General features: G+C 41.0%; 4 protein-coding genes across 5 annotated transcripts; 3 read left to right on the top strand and 1 right to left on the bottom strand.

The window, feature by feature from the left end:
* The first annotated feature begins 11,663 nt into the window (after positions 1-11,663).
* LOC114435833 (blue-sensitive opsin-like) lies at positions 11,664-13,070 on the top strand. The gene is made up of 5 exons (XM_028405750.1): positions 11,664-12,045; positions 12,124-12,292; positions 12,376-12,541; positions 12,629-12,868; positions 12,969-13,070. Exons 1-5 carry the CDS (start codon positions 11,667-11,669, stop codon positions 13,068-13,070), a joined length of 1,056 nt encoding a protein of 351 aa, XP_028261551.1. The 5' UTR covers positions 11,664-11,666.
* A 1,087-nt stretch (positions 13,071-14,157) lies between these two features.
* Positions 14,158-15,694, top strand: LOC114435718 (blue-sensitive opsin-like). Its single transcript, XM_028405636.1, has 5 exons — positions 14,158-14,536; positions 14,629-14,797; positions 14,884-15,049; positions 15,192-15,431; positions 15,593-15,694. Exons 1-5 carry the CDS (start codon positions 14,158-14,160, stop codon positions 15,692-15,694), a joined length of 1,056 nt encoding a protein of 351 aa, XP_028261437.1.
* A 733-nt stretch (positions 15,695-16,427) lies between these two features.
* Positions 16,428-21,037, top strand: rab7a (RAB7a, member RAS oncogene family). Its single transcript, XM_028406431.1, has 6 exons — positions 16,428-16,793; positions 18,145-18,208; positions 18,358-18,484; positions 18,937-19,155; positions 19,294-19,422; positions 19,525-21,037. The coding sequence occupies exons 2-6, from the start codon at positions 18,156-18,158 to the stop codon at positions 19,618-19,620; spliced, it is 624 nt and encodes a 207-aa protein (XP_028262232.1). The 5' UTR covers positions 16,428-16,793; positions 18,145-18,155; the 3' UTR covers positions 19,621-21,037.
* hmces (5-hydroxymethylcytosine binding, ES cell specific) lies at positions 21,031-23,887 on the bottom strand. 2 transcript variants are annotated; one of them, XM_028406430.1, is made up of 7 exons: positions 23,745-23,887; positions 23,421-23,625; positions 23,019-23,177; positions 22,752-22,847; positions 22,372-22,526; positions 22,100-22,292; positions 21,031-21,412 (listed from the first exon to the last, which is right to left on the bottom strand). In XM_028406430.1, the coding sequence occupies exons 2-7, from the start codon at positions 23,607-23,609 to the stop codon at positions 21,221-21,223; spliced, it is 984 nt and encodes a 327-aa protein (XP_028262231.1). In that variant the 5' UTR covers positions 23,610-23,625; positions 23,745-23,887; the 3' UTR covers positions 21,031-21,220. The 2 variants fall into 2 exon arrangements, with proteins under 2 accessions (XP_028262231.1, XP_028262230.1); XM_028406429.1 differs by having other exon boundaries at positions 22,752-22,952; positions 23,034-23,177.
* Between the last annotated feature and the right edge of the window lie 1,285 nt (positions 23,888-25,172).

Raw genomic sequence — 25,172 nt, 5'->3', positions numbered from 1 at the left:
GCTTTCAGGTCTGCCAGCCACTGGGCATTGGTGTTATGTGATGCCTCTCTCTCCCATATATTCTTCCAGTATTGTTCAGTCTCCAGCCTTGGTGGTTCCACTGTCATGTTCCTACTTTCCCATTGAGAGTACACTTTGGATGGTTCAGTGGAGAACATCCTGTAGTTCTGATATTTTTGCCTCTAACCTTCTCCTCCATGCAGGACACTGCTCCTTGGTGGTGTGTATTTTGTGGCCAAGCATCTCAAGGATCACTGTTGCTGTGGTGTACATTAGCTGATTGGTCTCAGTGATGGTCACAGTAGGGATTGTTTTTAGTGCTACATTCACATCCTCTAGCAGACTTTCAGAGAGTACTTCACTTAGTCTTGGCAACCGGCTGCGGAGGTTCCAGGTGTCCATCTTGCCCATGATCTTCTCTCTCAGGTCAGCTGCTCTTGTGTTGAGCAGGTGGGGGCTTACTATTGGGGCTTGGTACCCAATCTTGGGTGAGAATGATGTTGTCCCCCCCCCCCCCCCCCTGATCTTGTGTGCTGGCTCCCCTTTGCTGTAGCATTTGTGTTGTATTTTATCAATCTCTAGTTGTGATAGCAGAGCTACTGAGCCACTAGATGAGCCACTAGATGTTTTGGCTGTAGTGTAGATGGTGGGTTTCGAAGTTTCCATAGGTCCCACATCCACTTCATGTAACCCCTAATGCTGGGGTTACTCATGTAGCATTCCAACAGTTCCCTGTTGTCATCTCTCGTCCAAGAGAGCTTGTTCTTTTTCCAGTAGCCCATTTCTCATCAGGTTGCCCTGGTCCCCTAACACCTGACGCGGACCTTGTTGACCCGGGGACGTCATTTATTTGTCAAGGACAGCAGACTGTCTCTTATCACTATTATAATCATTGTTATGAAAAATATGTTGATGCTGTACATAAAGGCCTCAAATGAAAATTATGATGGTATGTGAAGCAGCTTTGAAGGAGTCAGATTCTCTTAAATTAAGCCCTTTTTGTCAGCACAACAATGCCATTATCATCTTTTTCTAACTTGATAGCAAACAGTTGTTTATTTACACAGCCAGCTGTTTTGGAACATCATTCATTTGGAGCTGTGTCTGTCCACCTGGTGAACGTAAGCCCAATATTCACTCTCCTTTGGCTCTATGTCTTCTACATCTGCCTCTCTAGCTGCCAAATGTTCCATATGTTCACCAGGCAGTTGACAATGCTGTCTGGCAGCCGCCCCCAGTGGATTAATATAACACGGTGAAATCAGCAAGAGTAAATCAAAACTGTAAAGTTGTACACTGTTATTTTAAAAAATGTCTACCATAGCTGCTTGATGTGAGCGACCATTAGGCAAAAAATAAACTTAGCCTGTCGAACTTTTAAAAATTTTTCATGATGTTCAATCAGATAACTGATCATCACATAAATAGTAGTGTTTTAATGGTACACTCCTTTTAGGAGAAAGTGCCTTATTTTATAATTCAAAGGTAATTGACACTAAGTGAGAGAGAGCTCATTGTCCCAAACAGTACCATACTGTATGCTGGATGGGACAGGTCTAGTAATCCAGATGTGTACAGCATAACTGCGAGCCTAAAACATACATGCAGATTGCATAAGAGTGGAATAAACAGATGATATACATTTACAGCCAGGTACTGTGACAGTATTGTTACATCACTTTATACATTTGTTCATGTATTCATTCATATTTATACAAGATTTACAGAAATCCCGAATCACAAGGGATAGTGTAATCGGCCATGTTGGGAAGACCAGACACACAGCACACAGCAGCTCAGAACAACCCGGCCGATGTCCATGTCGCACGCCTGAGACCACTCATTTGTCCATTAACCTGCACACAAAGCATATGCAAATACCCCGCATTACATATGAGTTTATGTACTTGTACTAATAATAATAAATTATTATAAATGTTTGTGCCAGCACCCAGCTTTAACAGGAGGCTTAGTAACTTTTGTTTCGTTTTCTTATATTTTCATGTTTTGCTCTTTCATAGGTAGGTTGTCACACCACAAATGCTTGGTAAGGTTTTGGAAAAGATGATGATTTGCATAAATTCTCCTCCATTTTCAGAGTTACCCAGAAGACCAGCATGCACATGAGCACAATGAGTCACTCATGTAGTCTGTGTTGCTTTCTATATATCACTCATCAGAATAGATGATATTGCACCGTCTGGCCTATAAAAGGGTAAAGGATGGCTGTACTGGCCATCATCATGACATGGAGCACATATAATAACTGATAACCCTCTATTGGGCTGAGGATGGCTTCAGTCACTGTCTTGAAATTAATTAATCTACAAAGTGAAATTTATAATCTATAATATAAAGTACCTTTGACAAGAGCAAAGCTGCGTATCCTTCTCGTTCCTGAGGTTCATATGTGATCCACCGAATGATGGCCTCAAACACAGCTGCCTCCTGTCTCACATTGAGGTCATCACTGCTGATGATGTCACTGACATCCTGGTCCGAGAGCTTCAGGAACTCTTCGCGGAAAACCACTTCCTCAAAGTGACTGAGGACATAGTGGAAAGCCTTGAGGTGCAGTTCAGGGGCGTAGTAGTTTTTTGTGAACTGCCAGATGCTGATGCAGTTGCCTGGGCAGAGCGTCTTTTCAAAAAAGTTGCAGCATATTTGCAACAGCTCCACTATATTAAAGGAATCAGCTGCCATGAAAAGCCTCCTTGCATTGGACTCTGTCACGTTAACAGAGCCGGTGTATGCAAACTCAATGATGAGCTTCATTATGTCTGAGGATAGGTCAGGGATAATGTAGACTTTCTTGTCAGGTTTAGACCAGCGTGTGAAGAGAGCTCTGAAAGACACAGAAAAAGTTCCACAACATTATACACCACTTTTATGCATTTCAGTTTTTAAAACAGATACTAAAATTAGTCACTAAGTCACTGGTGGATTTATGGGCAACTTTATTCAACAGTCTAGTTATAGGTCTAGATCTGATTGATGTAACATTATCTAATTCACTTATGACTTCTAAACTATACATCAAGTTTAAGTTTAAGATAAAATAAGTTTGAGCCTATAGAGGTAGAAATCACTATTAGATGTTTTAATGTCAACATGTCAAACCTGTCATATCATCCAAGTCCCACCTGGGGCGAGCAGATTAACACACACTTGTTCACCGGTTGTTTTTGTCATGTTAAAACATTAAGGACTGCTGCTGTTTTCGTTATGAGGTCAGGCTGACAACATTTTCCCCAGCAGTTGACTAGTCATGACAACAATATCAGCAAACACACTAAAACACTGTAAGCTATAAAAACAAGATCGCAGTAAATAATCTCCAAACACTCACATTATAAACTACAACAAATCCTTGTTTTTGTCTCCCTATGTAAAGGTTACTAACACATTAATTCAAAATTGAGATAATCAGTTCACCTGAAGTAAGAGTACTTCGCCAAGATGACTCTGTGGATGGGAAAGTCATCATCCTCCACCTTGATGACGGCGTCACAGAAAAGCTCCTGGTCAAGGAGATCCTTGTAAACTAATTCCCCATCTTCTTTAATCATGTTGACTTTGCAGACTTTACATTTTCTCTGTTTGTTGCCTGTCTCCCTATCAGTATATAACACAAATTCAAAGACACACTGTGAATGGAACTCTTGTCATCAAAGCACTTCACATCACCATGGAGACATGTATACATGTCTATTAAAAACTCATCCTGATGTAGCCAGGTAGAAAAAGACCCTTTCTATGTGTTTTGATGAATGTAAAATGTTTTTGCACTATGCAATTTACTTGAACACAGTTATGCTGCACAGCTGAGTAGCTAGAGGGTAATTTTTAGTGCATTTCTCTTTCATGAACAGGCCTGTAGTGTCAGAGTAAATTAAGCACACTTTTATACTACCTCTAAACCTAAACTCAGGATGAGTGCTGTTCTTTTATTTGCACATTGTTTTGACATAGTTATGATAAATAATATTTTGAATTTTGAATGTTACTTATCATCTTACCATAAGTATTATTGAATCACTGTTCATATGAACAGCAGGAAGATGTTTGAGCACTTTAATGCCAAGTTCACAGAAATGATATACTTAGATTAGGGGTGTGCGATTTGACAAAAAATGATCGTGTGTTATAAGACAATAAACTCAGGATCCAAATGCTGGTCTCAACAGGTGTTCAGGTTTATTCAAAGAACAAAAAACAACCACTAGGGCGAAAGAGTCTCTCAGGAGAAAACGAAAAACAACCACAAGGGCGAAAGTCTTTGAGGGAAACAAAAAGTCCACGACGGTGGGAATCCTTAAAGGTGCTCTGGAGACTGCAGCGGGAGACTGGACGGGACCAAGGCTGAGGCTCCTAGGAGGCGGAAGGAAAAAAGGATAAGTACGAGCGGTTGAAGAATCAGAGTTTCAGGAAGGAGATCGATCTGATTACCACGACGTGAGCTGAAGAACTGACGAGGAAGGCAGGTAAGCACCGAGTAGATATCCACGTATACACCACCCATTCACACCAAGCATCCTTGGAACAAGGTGAACTGCAGTAACTCTACAACCAATACACCTGACACAATTTTTATTTTGGTTTAAGGGCCCCAACAGACAATCTTTTATTTTTATCGTGGGCACACTATTTCTTTTATTTTTTTAACTTTTTGGGTTATTTTATATTCGTGTACAAACCTGACAAATTATTTTGTCATTTGTAATAATATTAGAGTGGCTACTGAACTGTTACTCTTGTGTCTGCCTCATTATTGTTGCTCAGTACAGTGGCTCCTGTCGAATTTGGTTTCTTCTGATTCTGTTCCAGATTTCCTTACTAGTCTAAGTCATTATCATACTGTAATTCACTTTTAAAATTGGTTACACTGACACTGGCATTTGTGTTTTAGTTGATTTTTAAATAATGGCCACCACTACTATGACAACAACTACAACTTTATCAGGTGCTCCAATGCATCCCTATAGCCTTCCATCTTCTTTCATAACGTGGGTGTATTATTAGTAGGGGTGGGACGGTTCAGGTAAAAAATCCAAACCATTCGGTACACTTGTTTCAGTTCGGAGTGCGTGTTCAGTTCGGCTCTGGACATGCGCATCAAGTAATATAGAGAGGAATTTTTACCACAGCATGGAGACGAGTGTTAGCAACTTGGTGTCTCTCTCGCTACATTTGGCAGCTTTCCAAACTTTTTTTAATCAAAAGCAACTAGTGACTCTGGTGACTTTTGGAGACTGAAGTGAAATCATTCTGCAGTCAGCTACTCTCTACGACAAGCAGCGACCGTGAGCTCCTCCCCTGCCTCAAAACACTCACAGCCAGTCAGTCACTGTAGCTTCATGCAGCAGGTTTAGCTGCAGGCAGAGCAGAGAGACCCACAGCACTCTGCATCCATTTGTGCGCAAAGCTGCCGCTGGTCCCTTCATGGCTTACAGAGCGGGATGTAAATAGCATATTTCATTGTCAAAAATAAAATAAAAACACGGACATCAGTAACTTTAGCTTAACCTAGCGTAGTCATAGAGTTCAGTCTATCCAACTAGCATGTAATGAGCAATGGTGGACAAAGCAACACACGTTCTCTGTCCGACGGTTTGTGTCTGTGTGTACGCACATCGGGCCTCTGTGCACAGACAGGAGCGCAGAGAGAAATGACATGCTGCCGTGCAAATAAGATAAATAACATGAGCTGTTTAGTTTGTTTAATAAAAGAACATGGTGTAGACCTGTTGTATAGGAAAGGTTATCTTAAATGGCTTCTGTTATGATCTGGTGCTATATAGAAATTAAAAAGAAAAAAAAAATTGATTAGACCTGATATAATGATATGGGAAACACTGAACTGATTCTTAAATATGTTGAATGTTGGATAAATAGACTATGTATTTCATGCTCATCTGGTATTTCCAGAGTGTTAAAAGTAGAAAAAACCTCAACAATGTAAACTGAACCGAACCGAAAACCGTGACCTCAGAACCTTGATACGAACCGAACCGTGGATTTAGTGAACCGTTCCACCCCTAGTAATTACTCTGCTTGGCTGCTTTGGAGCTACAAAGATCTTGTATAATGCCGACATCCCACTTATCGTGAGTTTGTTTGTTGCAACGTGCATTATCACAGGAGTGAGACCCTTCACTGTTAAAGAGTCAGACCTCTATCTCTGCTTTAGCTGACAATAGATAGAAGATTAGTGTAGCTGACTGTAAGGCAGACCTCTGGTGTTTGTGAATTTAATTCTGTGAACGTGTGGATGACTGTCTGGAATAATACATCCCGTCTCCCATGCCATGTCATGGCATGACATGGGAGGACAAATAAATTCAGTATGTTCTGACTTGACTAGTTTGCCCATAATTTAGTACATTTGATAAATGTTTTAATTTAATTGTGTTCATCAAACACGATCCAAATTAATTTTAATATGATATGTGATCATTTTAGCTCGCTCATATATTTCGTGCACCCTTATCTCCTTTTTCACCCCTGACCCATTTTCATGTCTGAGATTTTTCCCTTTGTTTGGAGAATGTACTGTTTGGATTCACTACCTTTTCACTTACAAAGACTAATCAATATTACCTTATTAGGGCCCGAGCACAAAACGTGCGAGAGCCCTATTGAAATGCAAATGTTTATTAGGGCCCGAGCACCGAGTGGTGCGAAGGCGATCTTGGCAATTTACACCATTGGTATGATCTCCTCCTAGGGATTTCACCTGGTTGACTTGGTATTTGGTGGATGTGACCTAAAGGACCTGTTAATCAAAAGTTAGCAAAAGCTTTTCTCTAACTTAAAGGGCGTGGCCTTTGTGGCTCGCCAAAGTCTGGCGACGATTCATGATTTCACCATGAAATTTCAAACGGCTCTCACGTAAATGGCTCAATGGCGCCTTCTTGAATTTTTTAAACACCCCTCTCCATGGGGACATAAAAGTCTCTTGCACCATTGATCTAGACCACACAGGAAGTTGGCCATTTTGATTTTAGTGGTCAAATTTCAGCGATTTCCACCTTTGGTATGCGGAGGAACTCCTCCTAGGGATTTCACCCGATTGACTTCATATTAGGTGGATGTCACCTGAAGACCGTGCTGATCAAAAGTTATCAAAGGCATCAGTTAAAGGGCGTGGCCGCTGTGGCGTCACTTCGCCATTCATACACGAACACCTCTCTCTCCTACATTCTTGCTCCAAACGGCTTCAAACTTTCTGCACGTGGTCAGAGCCCCATAGAGCCGTCTCTATGTCATCATGATCTATGTCACTCAATTCTTGGCAATTTGCATGTATGAATCAAATGTTTTTTGAGGTTTGAAGCACAGACAGGTCTCCACTATTCTCAAGCATCAGTCAGCTCCTGGACAGTCTGTGGTGCAACGTGGTGTTGGTGGATGGAACGAGACATGATGTCCCAGATGTGCTGGATTGGATTCAGGTCTGAGGAACGGGCAGGCCAGTCCATAGCATCAATGCCTTCATCATGCAGGATCTGCTGACACACTTCAGCCACATGAGGCCTAGCATTGTCATGCATCAGAAGGAACCCAGGGCCCAATGCACCAGCGTATGGTCTCACAATGGGTCTGAGGATCTCATCCCGGGACCTAATGGCAGTCAGGGTACCTCTGGCTAGGCTGTGTGGCCTCCAAAGAAATGCCTCCCCACACCATTACTGACCCACCACCGTCATGCTGGAGGATGCTGCAGACAACAGAACGTTCTCCACGGCGTCTCCAGACTCTGGCACGTCTGTCACATGTGCTCAGTGTGAACCTGCTCTCATCCTTGAAAAGCACAGGGCACCAATGGTGAATCTGCCAGTCTTGGTGTTCTCTGGCAAATGCCAATCCCCCTGCACGATTTTGGGCTGTAAGCACAAGCCCCACTTGTGGACGTCGGGCCCTCATACCACGCTCATGGAGTCTGTTTCTAAAAGTTTGAGCAGAAACAATTAGTGCATGTTGCAGGGCTCTGGCAGTGCTCCTCCTGTTCCTCCTTGCACAAACGAGGAGGTAGCGGTCCTGCTGCTGGGTTGTTGCCCTCCTATGACCCCCTCCATGTCTCCTGGTGTACTTGCCTGTCTTCTGGTATCTCCTCCATGCTCTGGACACTGCTGACAGACACAGCAAACGTTCTTGCCACTGCTCTCATTGATGAGCCATCCTAGATGAGCTGCACTACCTGAGCAACTTGTGTGGGTTGTAGACACCGCCTCATGCTACCTCTAGGAGTAAAAGCACTGACAAAATGCAAAAGTAAGCAAAACATCAGGCAGAAAGGATAAGAACAGAGAAATGATCTGTGGTCAGTACCTGCAGAACCTCTCCTTTATAAGGGTTGTCTGATAACTGCCTCTCATTTCCACCTGTTGTCTGTTCCATTTGCACAACAGCAGCTGTAACTGATTCACAATCAGTGTTGATCCTAACTGGACAGGCTGATTTCACAGAAGTGTGATTGACTTGGAGTTACACTGTGTTCTTTAGGCGTTCCCTCTAGTTTTTTTAAGCAGTGTATTTATTGGCAAACTAGTCAAACTGGCAAACTATCTTTTTAGTTATTCACCTTTCTGCAGCTTTTTAGTGATATAGGAGTTTTTATTTAATGCATGTCATTAACAGACAGATTTTAATAGTTATACTGGCAAAATCTTTTCTGTATGTATTTCCTCATTCACCAAACTAAGTCTGTCTTCCAGCAACAGATCAACCTTAACCTGAAATGAGAAGAAAGGGAAAAAAATGTGACACATCAGGTTATTTGGGCTTCAAAAAGATAAAATAATCTACAATCACTTGTCATAAACTGAAACAGTCATGTACCTTCATTGTCTGAACACATGTATTAAACTGATGTGAGCAAGCACTGCAGAGGGTTAAATAGGTCAGTGGAGCTTAGACGCACACTTTGATTGTCCTCTGAGCTGCCTGTAATGGCTTATACACAGTAAGACTCTTAAGAAAAAGAGATCAGGATGTCAAGCCGCACAAGTAAGACGGTTTAAGGATTATGGCAGCAGGATGTTTTGGATAAGGTGTAAGTTAGACATTATCAACATGTAACCTGTATTATAAACTTTTCCGAATCTAAACACAATTTTTATTTATTCATTCAATGATCCAATATTACATATATATATATATATATATATATATATATATATATATATATATATATATATATATATATATATATATATATATATATATATATATATTTGAAGGCCATCTGTTCAGAGGTCAATGGAGGATGTCAGTAAGTGCCCTGTTTTACTAAAACAACAGTGATTTATCAAAGTCTGATCTTCACAACGTGTTTGTGAAAGTGTATAATGACATAATCAAAGTTTCTGAGGACCTCACACAAACAGTTGTTGCTGCTCATCAGGCTGGAAAGGTTACTCCACAAATTCACAGACAAGTGAAGCCCATTGTTAGGTAATAGGTGTCAGGGTAACTGTAAGCAGCTAAAGGCCTCTCTCACACATATTAGCTAATGTTAATGTTTACAAATCCACCATCAGGAGAACACTGAACAACCATTGAGTGCATGGCATAGATGCAAGGAGAAAGACACTGCCCTCCAAAAAGAACACTGCTGTCTGCCTGCAGCTAAAGCTCATATGGACAAACCAGAGGGCTGCTGGGAAAAACATCTGTGGACACATGAGATGATAATAGAATTATTTGGCTTAAATGAGAGGCCTAATACAGTATAGTAAATCCACTGGAAGAAAGAATGACACTGCATTCTAGTATATAAACCTATCCCACGTGTTAAACATGGTGGTGGTAGCTTTGGGCTTTTTTTTCTGCATCTGAACCAGGATGACTTGCACGCATCAATGGAAGAATAAAAAATACATTTCGGGTCAGAAATATATACAATTCTACAGGGTTCACAAACCTTTAAGCTGCACATTACCTTGTAAAGGAAGGGTTTGGGAGCACTAGAAACAAAATATGTCTAATGTTTTTAAAAATTAGAGGTCTACAAATTTGAATTGCTTTTAAACAAATCAGAGCACTAGAATTACATTGTGCCCAGCCTGAACAATGAAAAATCAGCTGTTTCTTGTGTGAATGACAGACAGGCATTGGTGCAACACGGCTGACTGACATCATTGTGACTAAATGAAGAGAATCATGTGATATAAAAACAAAGGCTGATGCTCCAGTAAGCCTTTGTTTCCTAATCGCTTTGGAAGTCAAGCTGTTTGGGATAGCTCATATGCAAAGCCTCATTAACCTGCTGAAACAAATGACGTAGATGAACCAACAAACATTTTATTTTGAAAGCCTCTTCTACATTCGTTGTTTTCATCAGGTTTTGTTCTGTTTCTTGTCTGGAGAGTGTGTAGGAGGTGTAGTACTTTGTGATTTTATTCTTGCATCTTTATGACATAATCTCATCTAAAGCCTGAAGTCTTTTATAAATCTGTCAGCTTCTGAACAATAGTCTAGTCAATACTAAATACTATCTAAACAAGTTAAAGAGGTTATTAGCACTGATAGTTGCAAAAACTTCAGGTGTAAAGGCATCTGACACTAGCAGCAACCACATTTTTTCACTTTTTTATGCTTGGTGTGTGGGCGTGTGAAATAGAATATATATATATACATACACACACACACATGTACATGTATGTATGTTTCACTCCTGTGATGCAGTCGGTTAGAACCAAGGAGGTCGCTTCAACACATTCTTTGCTCACCTGTTCTAGTCTTATGTAAATAGATGGCCCACATAAGCATGTATGTAGCTGTAGCAGATACCGATGCTGGGCTGTTCACTGATTTTGTTGAGCAGAGAAAATATGTTTATAATCAGCAGTAGCAGGATTTCCCTTTTTTGAATGGGAAGCTTAAACATTCCACATCCACATTAAAAAGAAGATGAAGCTGTTAGAATAACTTCACCCTTCTTTCTTTGGTATTTCTCCTGCCTCTTACAGTTTCAGTGACCTTCAATGCACCGCTGACCTAGAAAACCTCTTACGTGAAAAAAGGCAAACACTGTGTGCAGATCTGCACTCCACATAGGGTAATCCTTTGTTGATCCTCGTAATATGACAGCAGAGATCATCCATCCTAATCCTAACAGAACGCAGGCTAAGTGAATGTCATTAGCCTAGGTAACTGGATTATCTGATTCCCAATTAGTGTGTGTTGGACTGTTGAATTTGTTGATGTGTTAAACAGTTTTTGAACTGTTGCTTTTCAATTTTTATGCCATTTGTATGCCTGTTTGTGAGTTTATAATAGGTCTCTATGGGAAAATGCAGTTTGTAGTTTGTGTGCATGTGGTTGTGTATGTTTCAGTGTATTGAATGGCGACCTTTCGGTGCCCTCAGTCAGATCAAGATAAGACAGATGTTTTCTAAAATTGTTTTTCAGTCACATTAGTCTGTTATTCCACTGCCAATGTTGTGTGACTGTTCGTGACATTCTAATCTAAGTTAGGTCTTATTTTTTAAAGTAAATCAAGCAATTAATTATTCAATCATTTAATTAATTAAACGTTCAGTCAGAGAGGTCTATAAATTGACTCCCAGCCACTCTGTCACACTGCCTACATGAGACACTGTGCTGATCATATCATCACATATAAATCCAGTTTTGATTTGTTTTGTTAAATTCTTGGCAAAATGAGGCACAGCCGGGTTGAAGAGCTTCCGGAGGATTTCTGGATCCCCATCCAACTGGACACAGACAACATCACATCTCTCAGCCCCTTTCTGGTCCCCCAGGACCATCTAGCATCAGCAGCTACTTACTATGTAATGGCCATTTACATGTTTTGTGTATTCGTCGGGGGCACTTTCATCAATATACTTACAATCCTGTGTACCATGCAATACAAGAAGCTCCGGTCCCACCTCAACTACATCCTGCTGAATTTGGCTTTTGCCAACCTTATTGTGTCCGGTGTGGGTTCCTTTACTGGCCTCTGCTCCTTTGCATTCAGGTATTTTGTCTTTGGACCACTAGCATGCAAGATTGAGGGCTTTATGGTAACACTTGGAGGTAAGTTGATATGAGATACAGACACATATGTTCAGCTAAATATGTTTTATAAAAAAAATCTCATTTTTGTTCCTTCAGGTATGGTAAGCTTGTGGTCTCTGACTGTGGTAGCTTTTGAAAGATGGCTGGTCATCTGTAAACCACTTGGGAATTTTATTTTCAAGCCTGACCATGCTATAGCATGCTGTGTGTTTACCTGGGTGGTTGCACTGGTTGCTTCAGCTCCTCCACTGTTCGGGTGGAGTAGGTCAGTACTTAACGTGCATCCATCACATCTGTGCTGCTCAAACCTTCATGTACACTGAGTACTACGTGTTTTAATCTCCGCAGGTACATCCCAGAGGGCCTGCAATGCTCCTGTGGACCAGACTGGTACACCACAAATAACAAATACAACAATGAATCCTATGTGATTTTTCTCTTCGGCTTCTGCTTCGCTGTTCCCCTTGCCGCTATCATCTTCTGCTACGGTCAGCTCCTCATTACACTGAAAATGGTGAGGCACAGTTACAAGTAAAAACAGAACAGAAAAGCACCGATTGTGACTGACAATGATAAAATAATTATTTAATTTGCTTTTCAGGCAGCAAAGGCCCAGGCTGAGTCTGCCTCCACCCAGAAAGCAGAAAAGGAGGTGACCAGGATGGTGGTCATCATGGTGGTGGGCTTCCTGGTGTGCTGGACACCTTACGCTTCCTTCGCTCTTTGGGTCGTAAACAACCGCGGGAAACCATTTGACCTGAGATTTGCAACAGTCCCAGCTATCTTTTCAAAGTCATCAGCTGTCTACAACCCAGTTATCTATGTCCTCCTCAATAAACAGGTCTGTTAGATGCTCTGTCACACTGAAACATTCAGTTAAATGAAAATTGCTACTTGGGCTATCTACATAAAGAAAATAAATCATCTTTTCTGTCTTTCAGTTCCGCTCATGCATGATGAAGATGCTGGGAATGGGCGGAGGTGATGATGAAGAGTCATCCACACAGTCAGTCACCGAAGTCTCCAAAGTTGGGCCTGCTTAATCTGGAAATCCATGTTATTTTTTGGTTTTGTCAAACTACTGCTGAACAGGTGACAATTTGTGTATTGTAAATATGTACACATGATGATGCTTTGTGTACTAAACTGCAGAGTTTATTGCATGTTTTTTTTCCATTAGGGAAGGATTTACACTTTTTTTTGCCAGCAAACAAAAAAACAGAAAAATAAAAAAATTGTTCAGATGAAGGCGTCAGCAGTTTTATGTTGTGTAAAGGTCGGCGCCTCTGTTGCACTGTTGTGGTTGTTGAAATGACAGTGTTACAATGGGTAACTTCTGACAGTTGCACTGTCAGTGGCGGCTATTTCAGTTCAGTGAAGGAGCTTGGCTCAAACCAGCAGAGTGGATTACACTGTGCTTCGCATGAGATTACAAACCACAATGTTATTAGGGACCAGATTAGCAGGTAAACACCTGCTGTGCTCTTCCTTAAGAAAGTGGGATTAGCCTGTTTAACCAGGTTTTGATATAAAGAGTAAATCTTTACTGTTTTCTAAAAAAACACTTTTAAGGAGCCTGTGTGTGCTCAATAATTCAGATATTTGTGAGTTATGTTTCTACCGATAACTAAATCCTTACATTATGCTTAAATTTCTGTATTCATATTAGAATTTCAGACCACAGTATTGTTCTGAACATCAACACTAAGGAGTCAACAAATGATTTGCAATTCTTAGTGTGCTCTTTGTGTATTAGAGGAATATTTATTTTGCAGTTTTAGAAATGTGGTCCTGAATCCTTCGCACAACACATCACGTGTGAGCTCCTGTATCCTCTTTGGCAGCACAGCACGCAACACAAAAGGAAACCACTAATGGGCTTACACCAAACCATGAACACCCAAAGCATTAGTCAGTTATAAAATAGATTAACATCCTAATGAGCGTAAATCTCCTCCTGCAGCCCTTTATAAACACTAATGCATGACAGGTCGAGAAGACAGAAAGCCAGTAGAAGTCCTGACACTGTGGCATTCATGTTTGCATCTTTAAACCTGATTATTATTATCCAAGACTGACAGGTAGCCTGAGCTATAGCGACGGAGAGGGACAGGTTACAAACATAGAAATATGAGGGGCAATCGTGACATGGAGCTGCCAGAAGACTTCTGGATACCCATCCCACTGGACACTAACAACATCACATTACTTAGCCCATTCCTGGTTCCTCAGGACCACCTGGGCAGTTCAGGGGTCTTCTATGCAATGGCAGCATTCATGTTGTTCGTATTTGTGGTGGGCACTGCAATTAATGTGCTCACCATCGCATGTACTGCCCAATACAAGAAGCTCAGGTCCCACCTCAACTACATCCTGCTGAATTTGGCTGTTGCCAACCTTCTCGTGTCCTGCGTGGGCTCCTTCACAGCCTTCTGCTCCTTTTCAGCAAGATATTTCATTTTTGGACCGCTAGCATGCAAGATTGAAGGATTTATGGCAACACTTGGAGGTAAGATTATTTGAATTGCATACACACATACAGGATGATACTCAAGTTTGAATGTGTTAAGATGGTGATCAATAAAATTCATGTCATTCCAGGTATGGTAAGCTTGTGGTCTCTGGCTGTGGTAGCTTTTGAAAGATGGCTGGTCATCTGTAAACCACTTGGCAACTTTATTTTCAAGCCTGACCATGCTATAGCATGCTGTGTGTTTACCTGGGTGTTTGGACTGATTGCTTCAGTTCCTCCACTGTTCGGGTGGAGTAGGTCAGTACTTACAGTACACAGGAAAGTACATCTTTACATCAGTACTGATTACACTACACTCAGTCTACATGTAATCATCTCTGCAGGTATATCCCAGAGGGCCTGCAGTGCTCTTGTGGACCAGACTGGTACACCACAAACAACAAATACAACAACGAATCCTATGTGATTTTTCTCTTCGGCTTCTGCTTTGCTGTTCCCTTTGCCACCATCATCTTCTGCTATAGTCAGCTCCTCATTACACTTAAAATGGTGAGAACGCACATCATACTATCAACATGGCAACAGAGGTCAATAACTTATCAAGCAAACCCCTCATAGTGCCATAAATTTACATCACCACACCAATATGTCTCAATCAATATGACCTGAATCTCTCTCTCTGGAAAAACAGGCAGCAAAGGCCCAGGCTGAGTCTGCCTCCACCCAGAAGGCAGAGAAAGAGGTGACCAGGATGGTGGTCATCATGGTGGTGGGCTTCCTTGTTTGCTGGTTACCTTACGCTTCCTTCGCTCTTTGGGTTGTCAACAACCGTGGTCAGCCGTTCGACCTGAGACTGGCCACGATACCTTCGTGCTTTTCTAAGAGCTCTGCAGTCTACAACCCTGTCATCTATATTCTCTTTAATAAACAGGTAGATAATGTCATGTGGCACAGGCTATAAGTAAAAGCTGTATACTGTGTGTACATGTGAAAACATGCAAGTGTTTAATACAACCACTGTCACATTTCACACATACTGACTTTTTGTCATGATGCCTGACTGTTCTGACTTCTGATTAATTTCCCTTGCAGTTCCGTTCGTGCATGTTACAGATGTTGGGAATGGGCGGAGGAGATGAGGAAAGCTCCGCCACATCATCAGTGACTGAGGTCTCCAAAGTTGCACCTGCTTAAGCTGCACATGGACAATCACTGATTTCTCTGCCACTAGTGATTTGTTACTTGTAAATAACAATGCATGTGTTTTGTCATATGAAAAGTAAGAAATTACACAGAATCTGCAAAGTGAAAAAATAAAATAAAAAGTTGCAAACATGTTTGATGAGCCTGTGGATTTTTAATAGTGCAGAACAAGACATTGAAAATATCGGGGACACATAACTACTGACTTATTTGTGTATTTGGCAGAGTGAAGCCTGAAGAGAAAGGGTCTGAAGCTTGCAGATTTTCCATCCAGTGGATAACAGCATCACTCAGTGGCTGTAGAAAGAAGGTTCAGATGGGCTTTGCAAGGACCAGTGTCTGCAATTTATGCAGCAAATCAATTAAAACTTTTTTTAATCAACTGATTTAAAAAAAAGGAATTATTCATAATTAAACAGATTATATAAGATTTTAAATATCTTATGTATTGAAATATCCTTCTATTATAACGTTATGTAGTATAATGACCTTTATCATAAGGTTAAATGTTTTGTGATGATAATCTGATTTCATGTCAATAGGACATTATTTGGCAATTCTTAAAAACTTTTGTAACTGTGACCTGTCCGGGCTATGTACGGTATGTCCTGTGACCACTCATGTGATCAGCTTGATAGATGTCACTAAATCTATAACTTATTATACAACATGCGTTTTGTTCTCCTGGTCCTGTGCAACAAGGCGTGTCCAGCGTCTGACGTCAGACCTCACGGACAGAGCTTGTTTTGGAGGAAGTGAGCAAAGCTCGGCTAGTAGCTAGCACGTTAGCATTTCGGGAAAACCCAGCGTCAACTGGAAGAGGGCGAAACGGACCAGTATCCCCAATTGTTACACAAAGGGAGCTATACATCCATAGTGGCAGTGGTGTTTTTGATAAGAAGTGTTAGTGGAGGGGCTTGCTGCCAGAAATAATTTAGCTGTCGACGCTCAAAACGCGTTGTTTTGTTGCGGCAGACATTTGTAGGAGCTGTTAGCCTGTTAGCTAGCCTGTGCGTTAGCTAACCCTTCCATCCGAAACAGAGGAAAAGTCCACTTTTGATTTTTTTTGTATCGAAGGATCATCGTCCAGGTTGGTTTGTTGTGACTTTGTTGTGGTGCTGATTTGCTAACATTATATGTCAACAGTACAGCTGTCGTTGTCCAAGGTTCACAATTTTTAATAAACATTGCTTAGCTAATAGAGCGTTAGCTCAAAATAAGTGTCACTGATGTAGTGGGAAATTGTTAACTTCTGGACACCGTGTTTGGATTCCTTTAGTTTTCAGTGTTCAAATTATTTGTATATTTATTATTGGCACTGTTTGCAATCTATGTTCGATCATTTTCTCGCATTTCCCTTATAAACTCTTAAGCATTAGGTTTGCAAATGCGTGTGTTTATTCTGTCTTGCTAACCCGTCGTGAAGTAAAACATGGACACAGGAATGTCAGTAACAGTTTAATAAGCTGATTTTTTTTCCTAATACTTATCAACAACTTGTCGTTTATCAGTGTATTAATCTTTGAGGCAATTTGAGTCCAGGTCCAGTAGTTGCTGTGCTATCATGCTTGCCAAGTCATGGTTCCGTTAGTCCGGTGTTTTAAAACCATGTGATCAGTCCCTGACACAGTGTCATGGGGTACAGATTATGATAGCTGCACCGATAGCTCTCTCAGCTAGTTTCGCCTCAAGCCTTTGCTTCTTGTCCATATTATAACTATAAATGTTAAGTGATGCGTGTTTAGCATCTGTTTCTTTTCTCATAAATGATGTTTCCAAGGTCTAACCTGATTGGAATGATAATTTAAAATCCCACCGGTAGTTGGATAGTTTGGACTTTGGCCAATACAGCTGTATGAGGAGGTTATGATTACAAAGCACACCCGGCCCAAGTCAGACATGCTTAGGGATGTCTTCGGCTGGACAGAAAAGAAAACAATCCGTTCTTTTAAACCTGATGGTTAATTTACAGAAATATACACACAGTTTCATCAGTATATTACAGACCTGGCATATGTTGTATATATTGCATGTTTATTTGTACTTATTTGTAGATTATTATGTTCAGTATAACATCATATTGTTTGTTTGGACAAATAGGATGTCATAATAAAAGAACTATATGGATTTATGACAATTATTGTTTTCATTTTTTGTGAAGTTATGAACATTACAATAACAGTAACTTTATTTTATTCTATTGAACCGTTTGCCTGCTAAGTCACTGCTATATATAATCACCCAAAAAAATCAGACGATGTGACAAAAATGATGATGTCTATTTATGCTTATATTGTATTTTTTGAATCACACACAGACTTTATGATCTTTTACTGAGACAGTATAAATGGGCAATAAGCAGGCAAAGCTGTTCAGTTCTGTTTTTTTCTGCTTTTCTGCGCCTCTCGAATTTAATTTGCTTTTCTTTTTTGTCTGCACAGCTGTGGGCACAATGACGTCAAGGAAGAAAGTGCTACTCAAAGTCATCATCCTCGGAGACTCTGGGTGAGTGACACTAAACAGGTGCCTCAACACAAAACTGTTCACTGACAAAATGACCATTTTTTAGATTTCACCATTTACTTCATTATGGTGACTTTGTGATTCACATGTTTTCCCCCTATTGCCTTTACTTACTGGTCTTTTTTTTCTAGAGTTGGAAAGACCTCATTGATGAATCAGTATGTGAATAAGAAGTTCAGCAATCAGTACAAAGCCACAATAGGTGCTGATTTCCTGACGAAAGAAGTGATGGTGGATGACAGACTTGTCACAATGCAGGTAATGAAGAAATTATGCTTGAATTTTATAGTAATGCAGTAAAATATGCAAAAGCCAAACTATTCTGGTACAGATAGACCCCCTCTTTATTTTAACCTTTGCTCACATAGTGCCTGTGAGCAAAGGTTTAATGTGAAGTCAACCTAGTGCTGCCTTGCTGCACACTTTTAAAGGACATGCCAGCACTGTAGAATTTGAGGTGTGCCTCGGGGCAGTTATTCTCTGTGGAGCATTCTGCCATGCAGTTCAGTCTGCCCATTCACACAGCAGGCAATGTGGTGCTGTTAGTACAGTAGCAACAAAATGCTATGTTGCTCTAACTCCATGCATTTCACACAACAGGGTTCAACAAGCAGTCTAGGTGAATGAGCGTATGTTTTTTTGGTGATTAATATGTCGTGCTTGTACCATGTCATCTGTATGGCTTTCTTTCTCTCCATTCTGTCTCTCAGATCTGGGACACAGCAGGTCAGGAGAGGTTCCAGTCTTTAGGTGTAGCATTCTACCGTGGAGCGGACTGCTGCGTGCTGGTGTTTGATGTGACTGCACCCAACACTTTCAAGACCTTAGACAGCTGGAGGGACGAGTTCTTGATCCAGGCCAGCCCACGAGACCCGGAGAATTTTCCCTTTGTGGTGCTGGGCAACAAGATCGACTTGGAGAACAGACAGGTGAGCCGAGATGTGATTGTCACAAGTGTTATTATGTGTTAGCATGATTTTTAAGGCCCAAAAATGATTATATTATACTGGATCTGTTGCCATTTGCTTGATGTTTCCCGTGTTAACATCAGCTCTCTTTTGCTTCAGGTTACAACCAAGCGGGCACAGGCTTGGTGTCAGAGCAAGAACAACATCCCATATTTTGAAACCAGCGCCAAGGAGGCAATCAATGTGGAGCAGGCCTTCCAGACTATCGCACGCAATGCTCTTAAACAGGTAAACGCAGATGGTTTGACGGTGTCTATAGTGCTGAGGAGTGACCATTTTAAACATCTGTTCCTGTGAAAGAAGAGGCACTCACTGTTGTTATATCTTCAGGAAACCGAAGTGGAGTTATACAACGAGTTCCCTGAGCCAATAAAGCTGGACCGGAGCGAGCGAGCCAAGCCGTCGGCAGAGACCTGCAGCTGCTGAGGACTCTGAAGATCTTCAGGGGGGTTATCCTTGCCCTCAATACCCTGTCTTGCCTTGTCTATATATCCCCTTTCCCGTGGCCCACTGTGTTATTCCTTAATGCTCAACGTACAAGCAGCATCCCACTCATAGAGTATACTACACACAAACATGCTGCACTCACCTCCTTATGTATACAGAATACACATTTTCTATAAAATACAACTCTCCCAGCCCAAAGAACACCTTAAGGAAACATGGTGGCATTACTTGTATGATGCTTATTACTTCCCATTGTTCCTCGTCACAGCAGTGGTGGTTTGGGCTCATCTTGAGTTTCAGTTCCATATATACGGGTGCTTTCACACCCAGGATTGGTTGCTTTTATTCAGTTACATTAAGTTGCAAAGCATTATTTCTATACACATTTGTGTTTATGATTCAAGTTAATGTAATTTTTTAGATCAAATTTACAGAAGTGGTGGTGGTGGTTGTTGTCTTTACATTTACAGCCCACCACTGCTGCACATAGAGAGGAACACGCCCCCCCCATTTTACTCATTTGTGTTGTGGCTTCAGTTTGTTTCACCCTCAGAAACACTTGTTACCATGGTTTACCTCATGGAAAAAAACATTGTGATACTGTAACAGGGGGTCATGTGTGAAGGTACACATGTGGATCACATTAAGATGCTGCCTGCTGATTCTTGTTAATTGGCATAGAAATGAGAATCCAGTCCATAAGACAAGTGTGTAGAGTTTTTTGCACTTTGCTGTCATTCTCAGTAATTGAAGACTTGTTGAAACATCTCATTTTTTTTGAGCCACAATAAATGTAGTTGTAGCTCAGGTTGTGTAGTGAACACAAACTCAGCTCCTGGATGTAAGTGCGGTTCCTCCATTGGGGAAAATGAAGGGTCAACTTGTAATCTGTTATTCTTGATACAACATTTGACATGGGAATGAACCAAATCAAGACAGCATGTCAATCTACCTGATAGTCCGGGAGAAAAGACATTTTTCTCAAATATAAGCATAATTCATAACTTGAGTACTATTAGCTAGTACATTTCTTTTTACTGTCAACTATTGCAAGACTTTGTATATTTGCAGACCTCTCAATCATTGTGTGGGGAAGGTGAAAGGTTGTATTGTAAATCTCCATATCTGCCAGTTGCTCGTGTTGGCAAACAATTTAAGTGCTTGACATTTCTTTTTAACTGATCAGATCTTTTACTGTCTGTTCGTGTTATGTTAAAACTTTGAAATGCGTCATAGATTACAAGATAGCATACATAGTGTAACTCTAAAAGATGACAAATGTGGGGGGAAGTACTGGCATTCATCATTATATTATGATAAATGCATAGCATCAACATTAGTTCAAAATGTCTTTGCGTTTCAAGTAATAAGGGTAATAAAAATCTTGAATAAAGCACACTGTGAGATGAGATTTATTTTATAAGAAATCTTTAAATGATAGTAATAGTACATTTACATTTAACAGTTTACCAGAACAAAGACAAAACATTTTTCTTATACTTTCAAATATTCTTATATCAAAAAAGAAAGAATAAATAAGGCCTAAATGGTTTCTCAAAGTGCAGGCTTTTCAATTCATTCATTTGGTTCTTGGTTTCTTATCGGCTCCCTGAAGCCACTGCTGAAGTCCTCCTGCAGACTTGCGTTTAGTCTTTGCGTTACCTTTTTGTTCTTCTTTACCCTCATATGTGTTAAGCTCCTTCCTCTTTGAAGGGGCCCTGCTCGTCAGCCAGCTCACCATCAGCTTACTGCTAGCTGTGGGCTTAGGCTCCTGCAAGTCAAAGGTCACAAGACACAAGACTCAGTTGAAATACTATATCCTGTATACTGGTGCTGTGTTGCTACATTTTTTTAAGAAAAGGGTGAATAGTAGATTTATATGGCTTTGATTACACACACATATACAGATCAACTCTTCCTCACTAAACTTTGAAGTAAAATCCTTTGTGGCTTTTAGGTAAGTCAGCACTGTCAAACAAAGAAGGAAGTGCACAACAAAACACTAAGATAGGATGCTTCTTTTTAGTGCATGGCAAATTTAAATGTGGGAGAAAAGGCCAAGAAGATCGTGTCTCTCCTTGAAGGCCAGTCACCATCACCACAAAGACCCTCTGATAAGATTCATAACTTGATCTGATTACCTTTAACCAAAGGAGAAACATATTTAAAACGGAGGAAACTCTCAGTCCTGGAAAATGGTCACACTATTACAGGGGGTTGATCACTCCTCCACCTGGACAATGCGGCAGCCTACAAATAAATGTGGTGATTGCTGCCATCTAGCCATGCAGATATGAACTGGTCCAAAACCTGCCTATATTCAAGAAAAATTGTCACTCTTAGACGTCTTACTCCTTTCCCCAAGTTGCAACTTTCTGGGACATTTTCTCCTTCTAAAACTCCTTTTACCTTACACCTAAGCACACCTTAGTGAGTAGAATATGTGTTTTTCTGATACCTTTTTGCTGTTGAGATCTACTGGCTGGAGGCACTGAGGGGAGTTGTTGCGTGTGTTATTGACTAATGAAGACACAGGGTGAAACGTCAAAATGTCTTTAGACTGAAGCAGTTTCAGAGCATCCAGAGACTTCACCTCCCCAAAATCAAGCCATCTTCTCACTTCCTCCTGTCCATCTAGGATGGCTGGCATCCTAAAACACAATCAAGTCATTCATCATTTCACACAAGCCTAACAATAAAAAGAATTTTTTTCCCCATCAGCATCCTTACCTGTTATGGATGCTTTCCAGATTTGGGGAGGCATTTACAGTAATTACACTGTATGTGTAGAGGGGCTCTCCACCACCTGGAGGTGTCCAGCAGTCAAACAGTCCAGCCATAGTCAGCAACCTCCATCCAGTCCATTCACCTGTGTCTTCCATTCTCTAGCCAATGCATAACAAAGAGCAGAGAAGCATGGTCACAGTATTTTTCTAACAGTCCAAACATCCAAACCAGCAGGAACACCTAGTGGAAAACTGCACGTTTAGCCTCACACACAGGAAATTTGCAGCAAGGGCAATTTCCTCTGTGTCTGCTTTCTCTGTACTTCTCTTCCAGGTGACAGAATATACTTGAGATGATTTATTGCTATAGAAAAGAAAACAAACCTTTGTCAAAACAGAGGAGGCTTCCCCTGGAGGGCATACTAAATTCTCTTTAGATGAGATTGTGGGGTCACGCTTCTCTGGTTCAGGCACCGGACTCTGAGGAAAATAGATAAAGAAAGGTTGCTTGCCCTGTTCCTTCCTCTGCCACTCATAAAATCCATCAGCCAAGATGACACAACGCTGTCCTTTTAACATGGGGTCCTGTCGGGAAGACAACGACAGCAATGAGACACTTTTGTCTGACACTGAAAAGTTAATACAGCTCACCACAAATGTGTGCACCTTGTAGGACTTCTTCTCCAATATATTCTCACTGCGGCAGTTGCTGGTGCTGTATTGCATTTTGCTCGGGTCATTCTCCTTGAACCACGCAGGTATCAGGCCCCAACGCATTGAGGTAAGTACACACTCGTCCACAGGAGCGCTCTGAAGAGGAGAGATGGATAGCACAATAACATTAGCTTTACACAGTATAATGTCAAAAAAGCAACAAACATTGTTCTAAATAGTACATGTTATTAGGTGTCATAATAAACTTTGCCACTCAGTGAATGTATTAAGATAACAGTTTAATAGATTACCTAGCTTTTCTTTCAATACAAGTTAGATAAATAAGTAACATTAAACACATCCAGACAGCGTTAGCATGCTAGCTTGAGGTGAAGTTACCTTGTCGAAATGTCTCTGAGACAGCAGCACCGGATTCATGGACTGCGGGCTCTTGTTGTATGATGGTCTGTATTTCTCCGCGTCTCCATCTCTCCAGCGGGGTTGTCTCCGCTGCCCCCCTCGGTTTCTGTAGGTGCAGGCTCGACTCACCTCGTCCGGAGCAAGAGTGCATGCAGTTCTTCCACACATGTCAAGTCGAAGTTTTCTGCCACCCAAAAAAGCCGTCAGTAATATGCTAAAACAAGGTCTATAATGTTAGCATGTTAGCAACAAAACACACGTTTTCTCTAGCTGTTAAGACATTTCAAAAGCCGCTAGACTCACCGAGTTTCCACTTGTTATATAACTATAAATGGCAACGTTGCACTTGTCGTGTCTATGAAGTTGTGAGTGTGTGTGGGACTGTGTGCAGCTTTGTGTATCAGTGTGTTTTGAATATTGTGCGGGGATTTGCCTGAACAGGAACTCTGCAGCTATGACGCACGTGACCGTCTCCGCCTCTTTCTTGTGCAGGAGCCAAGATGGCGGCAGCGCAGAGAATATTAAAAGCATAGACATATATATAGATGTAGACGCCGCATTGAGCGATGCGATCTCGCGTCAACGCCACCGCCATCTTGCAACTGGCAAAAAGTGGAGCGACAGGAGAAGATGCCACAGTCATGTTCTGCGTGGAATTGTACTAACCGTTTTACATCACAAACGAGATCCACTGGTATAACTTGTCACAGGTACAATTGGAAATGTATTTACGTATGATTGCATTTTCCATTATAAAGTCGTTTGTGGCTAGTACTGTTAATTCTCCGGTATAATAACCGTGAATCCCAGTGATGAATTCCCGCTGTGAAACCAGTCTCAAAACAACCAAGAAATCTTTCATATGTTACTAAATTGGACCGAAGTAAAAACTCTGATTGTTGTTTATTTGTTTATCTATGCTGTTAGGATGCTAAAATTCAGTGCCACACCATACTGAAAAGTGTTTTCCCTTTTGAATGAGAAGGAATCATTCTAATTTCTATCTTATATCCTTGGCTTTAGCCTGTGCCCAAATTTGTGAGTATTAAGTGAAAGCTATGTCTTAAACAGCTGATTCCACCAAATCTGTTTTGAAACACTGTTAGTGGTACAGGAAAAGGGACCAATAATCCTATTCTTCTAACACATACAATTATTAATACAACTATGTATAATATTTGTATAATATTTACATCCTTGTTTGTAGTAGGACCACTCGTATGCTCTGCCCTCATCCAATGATGATCTGAGGGCCAGACTCAGGGAAGCCTTGGCTAGGGTGGAGAGTCTGGAAAGGGAGAAGAGGAATGCGAAGGACAGAGAGAGGAGAGCAAAGAACACTGTGAGTGGTCTTCTGGAGGATCTCAGAGTGAAGAAACTCATTAATGAAGATTTGAAAGAACAGCTTAGTATATACCCAGGTAACAGTTTATTTTTACCTTTGCAATTGATTTTATTTTATATTATGTTTTTTACACCCACATTAAATGCTTTTCTTATCTTATCAAGGTGGATGAGCTCTGTGGATTCCAAGCCTGGGCTGGAGGGGCACATTCAAGAAACACAGTTTGGAATTGACAACCACCATTTTGTGTTAATATCACAAGTCATATCCGTCTTTCACAAACTGAGGCAGCACCACATCGCCAAGCTGAGTTGCAGAGTGGCAACACATGGGAAAAGCTCTGCAAGGCTGTTCTTTTCCGAGGTTTTTAATTGCTGCAAACAGAG

The sequence above is a fragment of the Parambassis ranga genome, chromosome 5 (genome assembly GCF_900634625.1).
Source record: "Parambassis ranga chromosome 5, fParRan2.1, whole genome shotgun sequence".
NCBI classification, from domain to species: Eukaryota; Metazoa; Chordata; class Actinopteri; family Ambassidae; genus Parambassis; species Parambassis ranga.
Note: the sequence above shows the minus strand (reverse complement) of the source record. Positions and strands in the feature narration are given on the sequence as shown.

Coding starts and splice junctions, on each gene's coding strand:
- LOC114435833 (XM_028405750.1), top strand. CDS start 11,667: ATGAGGCACAGCCGGGTTGAAGAGCTTCCGGAGGATTTCTGGATCCCC. Junction 12,046..12,123: donor CTTTATGGTAACACTTGGAG/GTAAGTTGATAT, acceptor TTGTTCCTTCAG/GTATGGTAAGCTTGTGGTCT. Junction 12,293..12,375: donor CCACTGTTCGGGTGGAGTAG/GTCAGTACTTAA, acceptor TAATCTCCGCAG/GTACATCCCAGAGGGCCTGC.
- LOC114435718 (XM_028405636.1), top strand. CDS start 14,158: ATGAGGGGCAATCGTGACATGGAGCTGCCAGAAGACTTCTGGATACCC. Junction 14,798..14,883: donor CCACTGTTCGGGTGGAGTAG/GTCAGTACTTAC, acceptor TCATCTCTGCAG/GTATATCCCAGAGGGCCTGC. Junction 15,050..15,191: donor TCCTCATTACACTTAAAATG/GTGAGAACGCAC, acceptor CTGGAAAAACAG/GCAGCAAAGGCCCAGGCTGA.
- rab7a (XM_028406431.1), top strand. CDS start 18,156: ATGACGTCAAGGAAGAAAGTGCTACTCAAAGTCATCATCCTCGGAGAC. Junction 18,209..18,357: donor ATCATCCTCGGAGACTCTGG/GTGAGTGACACT, acceptor TTTTTTTTCTAG/AGTTGGAAAGACCTCATTGA. Junction 19,156..19,293: donor TCGACTTGGAGAACAGACAG/GTGAGCCGAGAT, acceptor CTTTTGCTTCAG/GTTACAACCAAGCGGGCACA.
- hmces (XM_028406429.1), bottom strand. CDS start 23,609: ATGTGTGGAAGAACTGCATGCACTCTTGCTCCGGACGAGGTGAGTCGA. Junction 22,953..23,033: donor TGGAGAAGAAGTCCTACAAG/GTGCACACATTT, acceptor TCTTCCCGACAG/GACCCCATGTTAAAAGGACA. Junction 22,527..22,751: donor CCTCCTCTGTTTTGACAAAG/GTTTGTTTTCTT, acceptor TGCATTGGCTAG/AGAATGGAAGACACAGGTGA.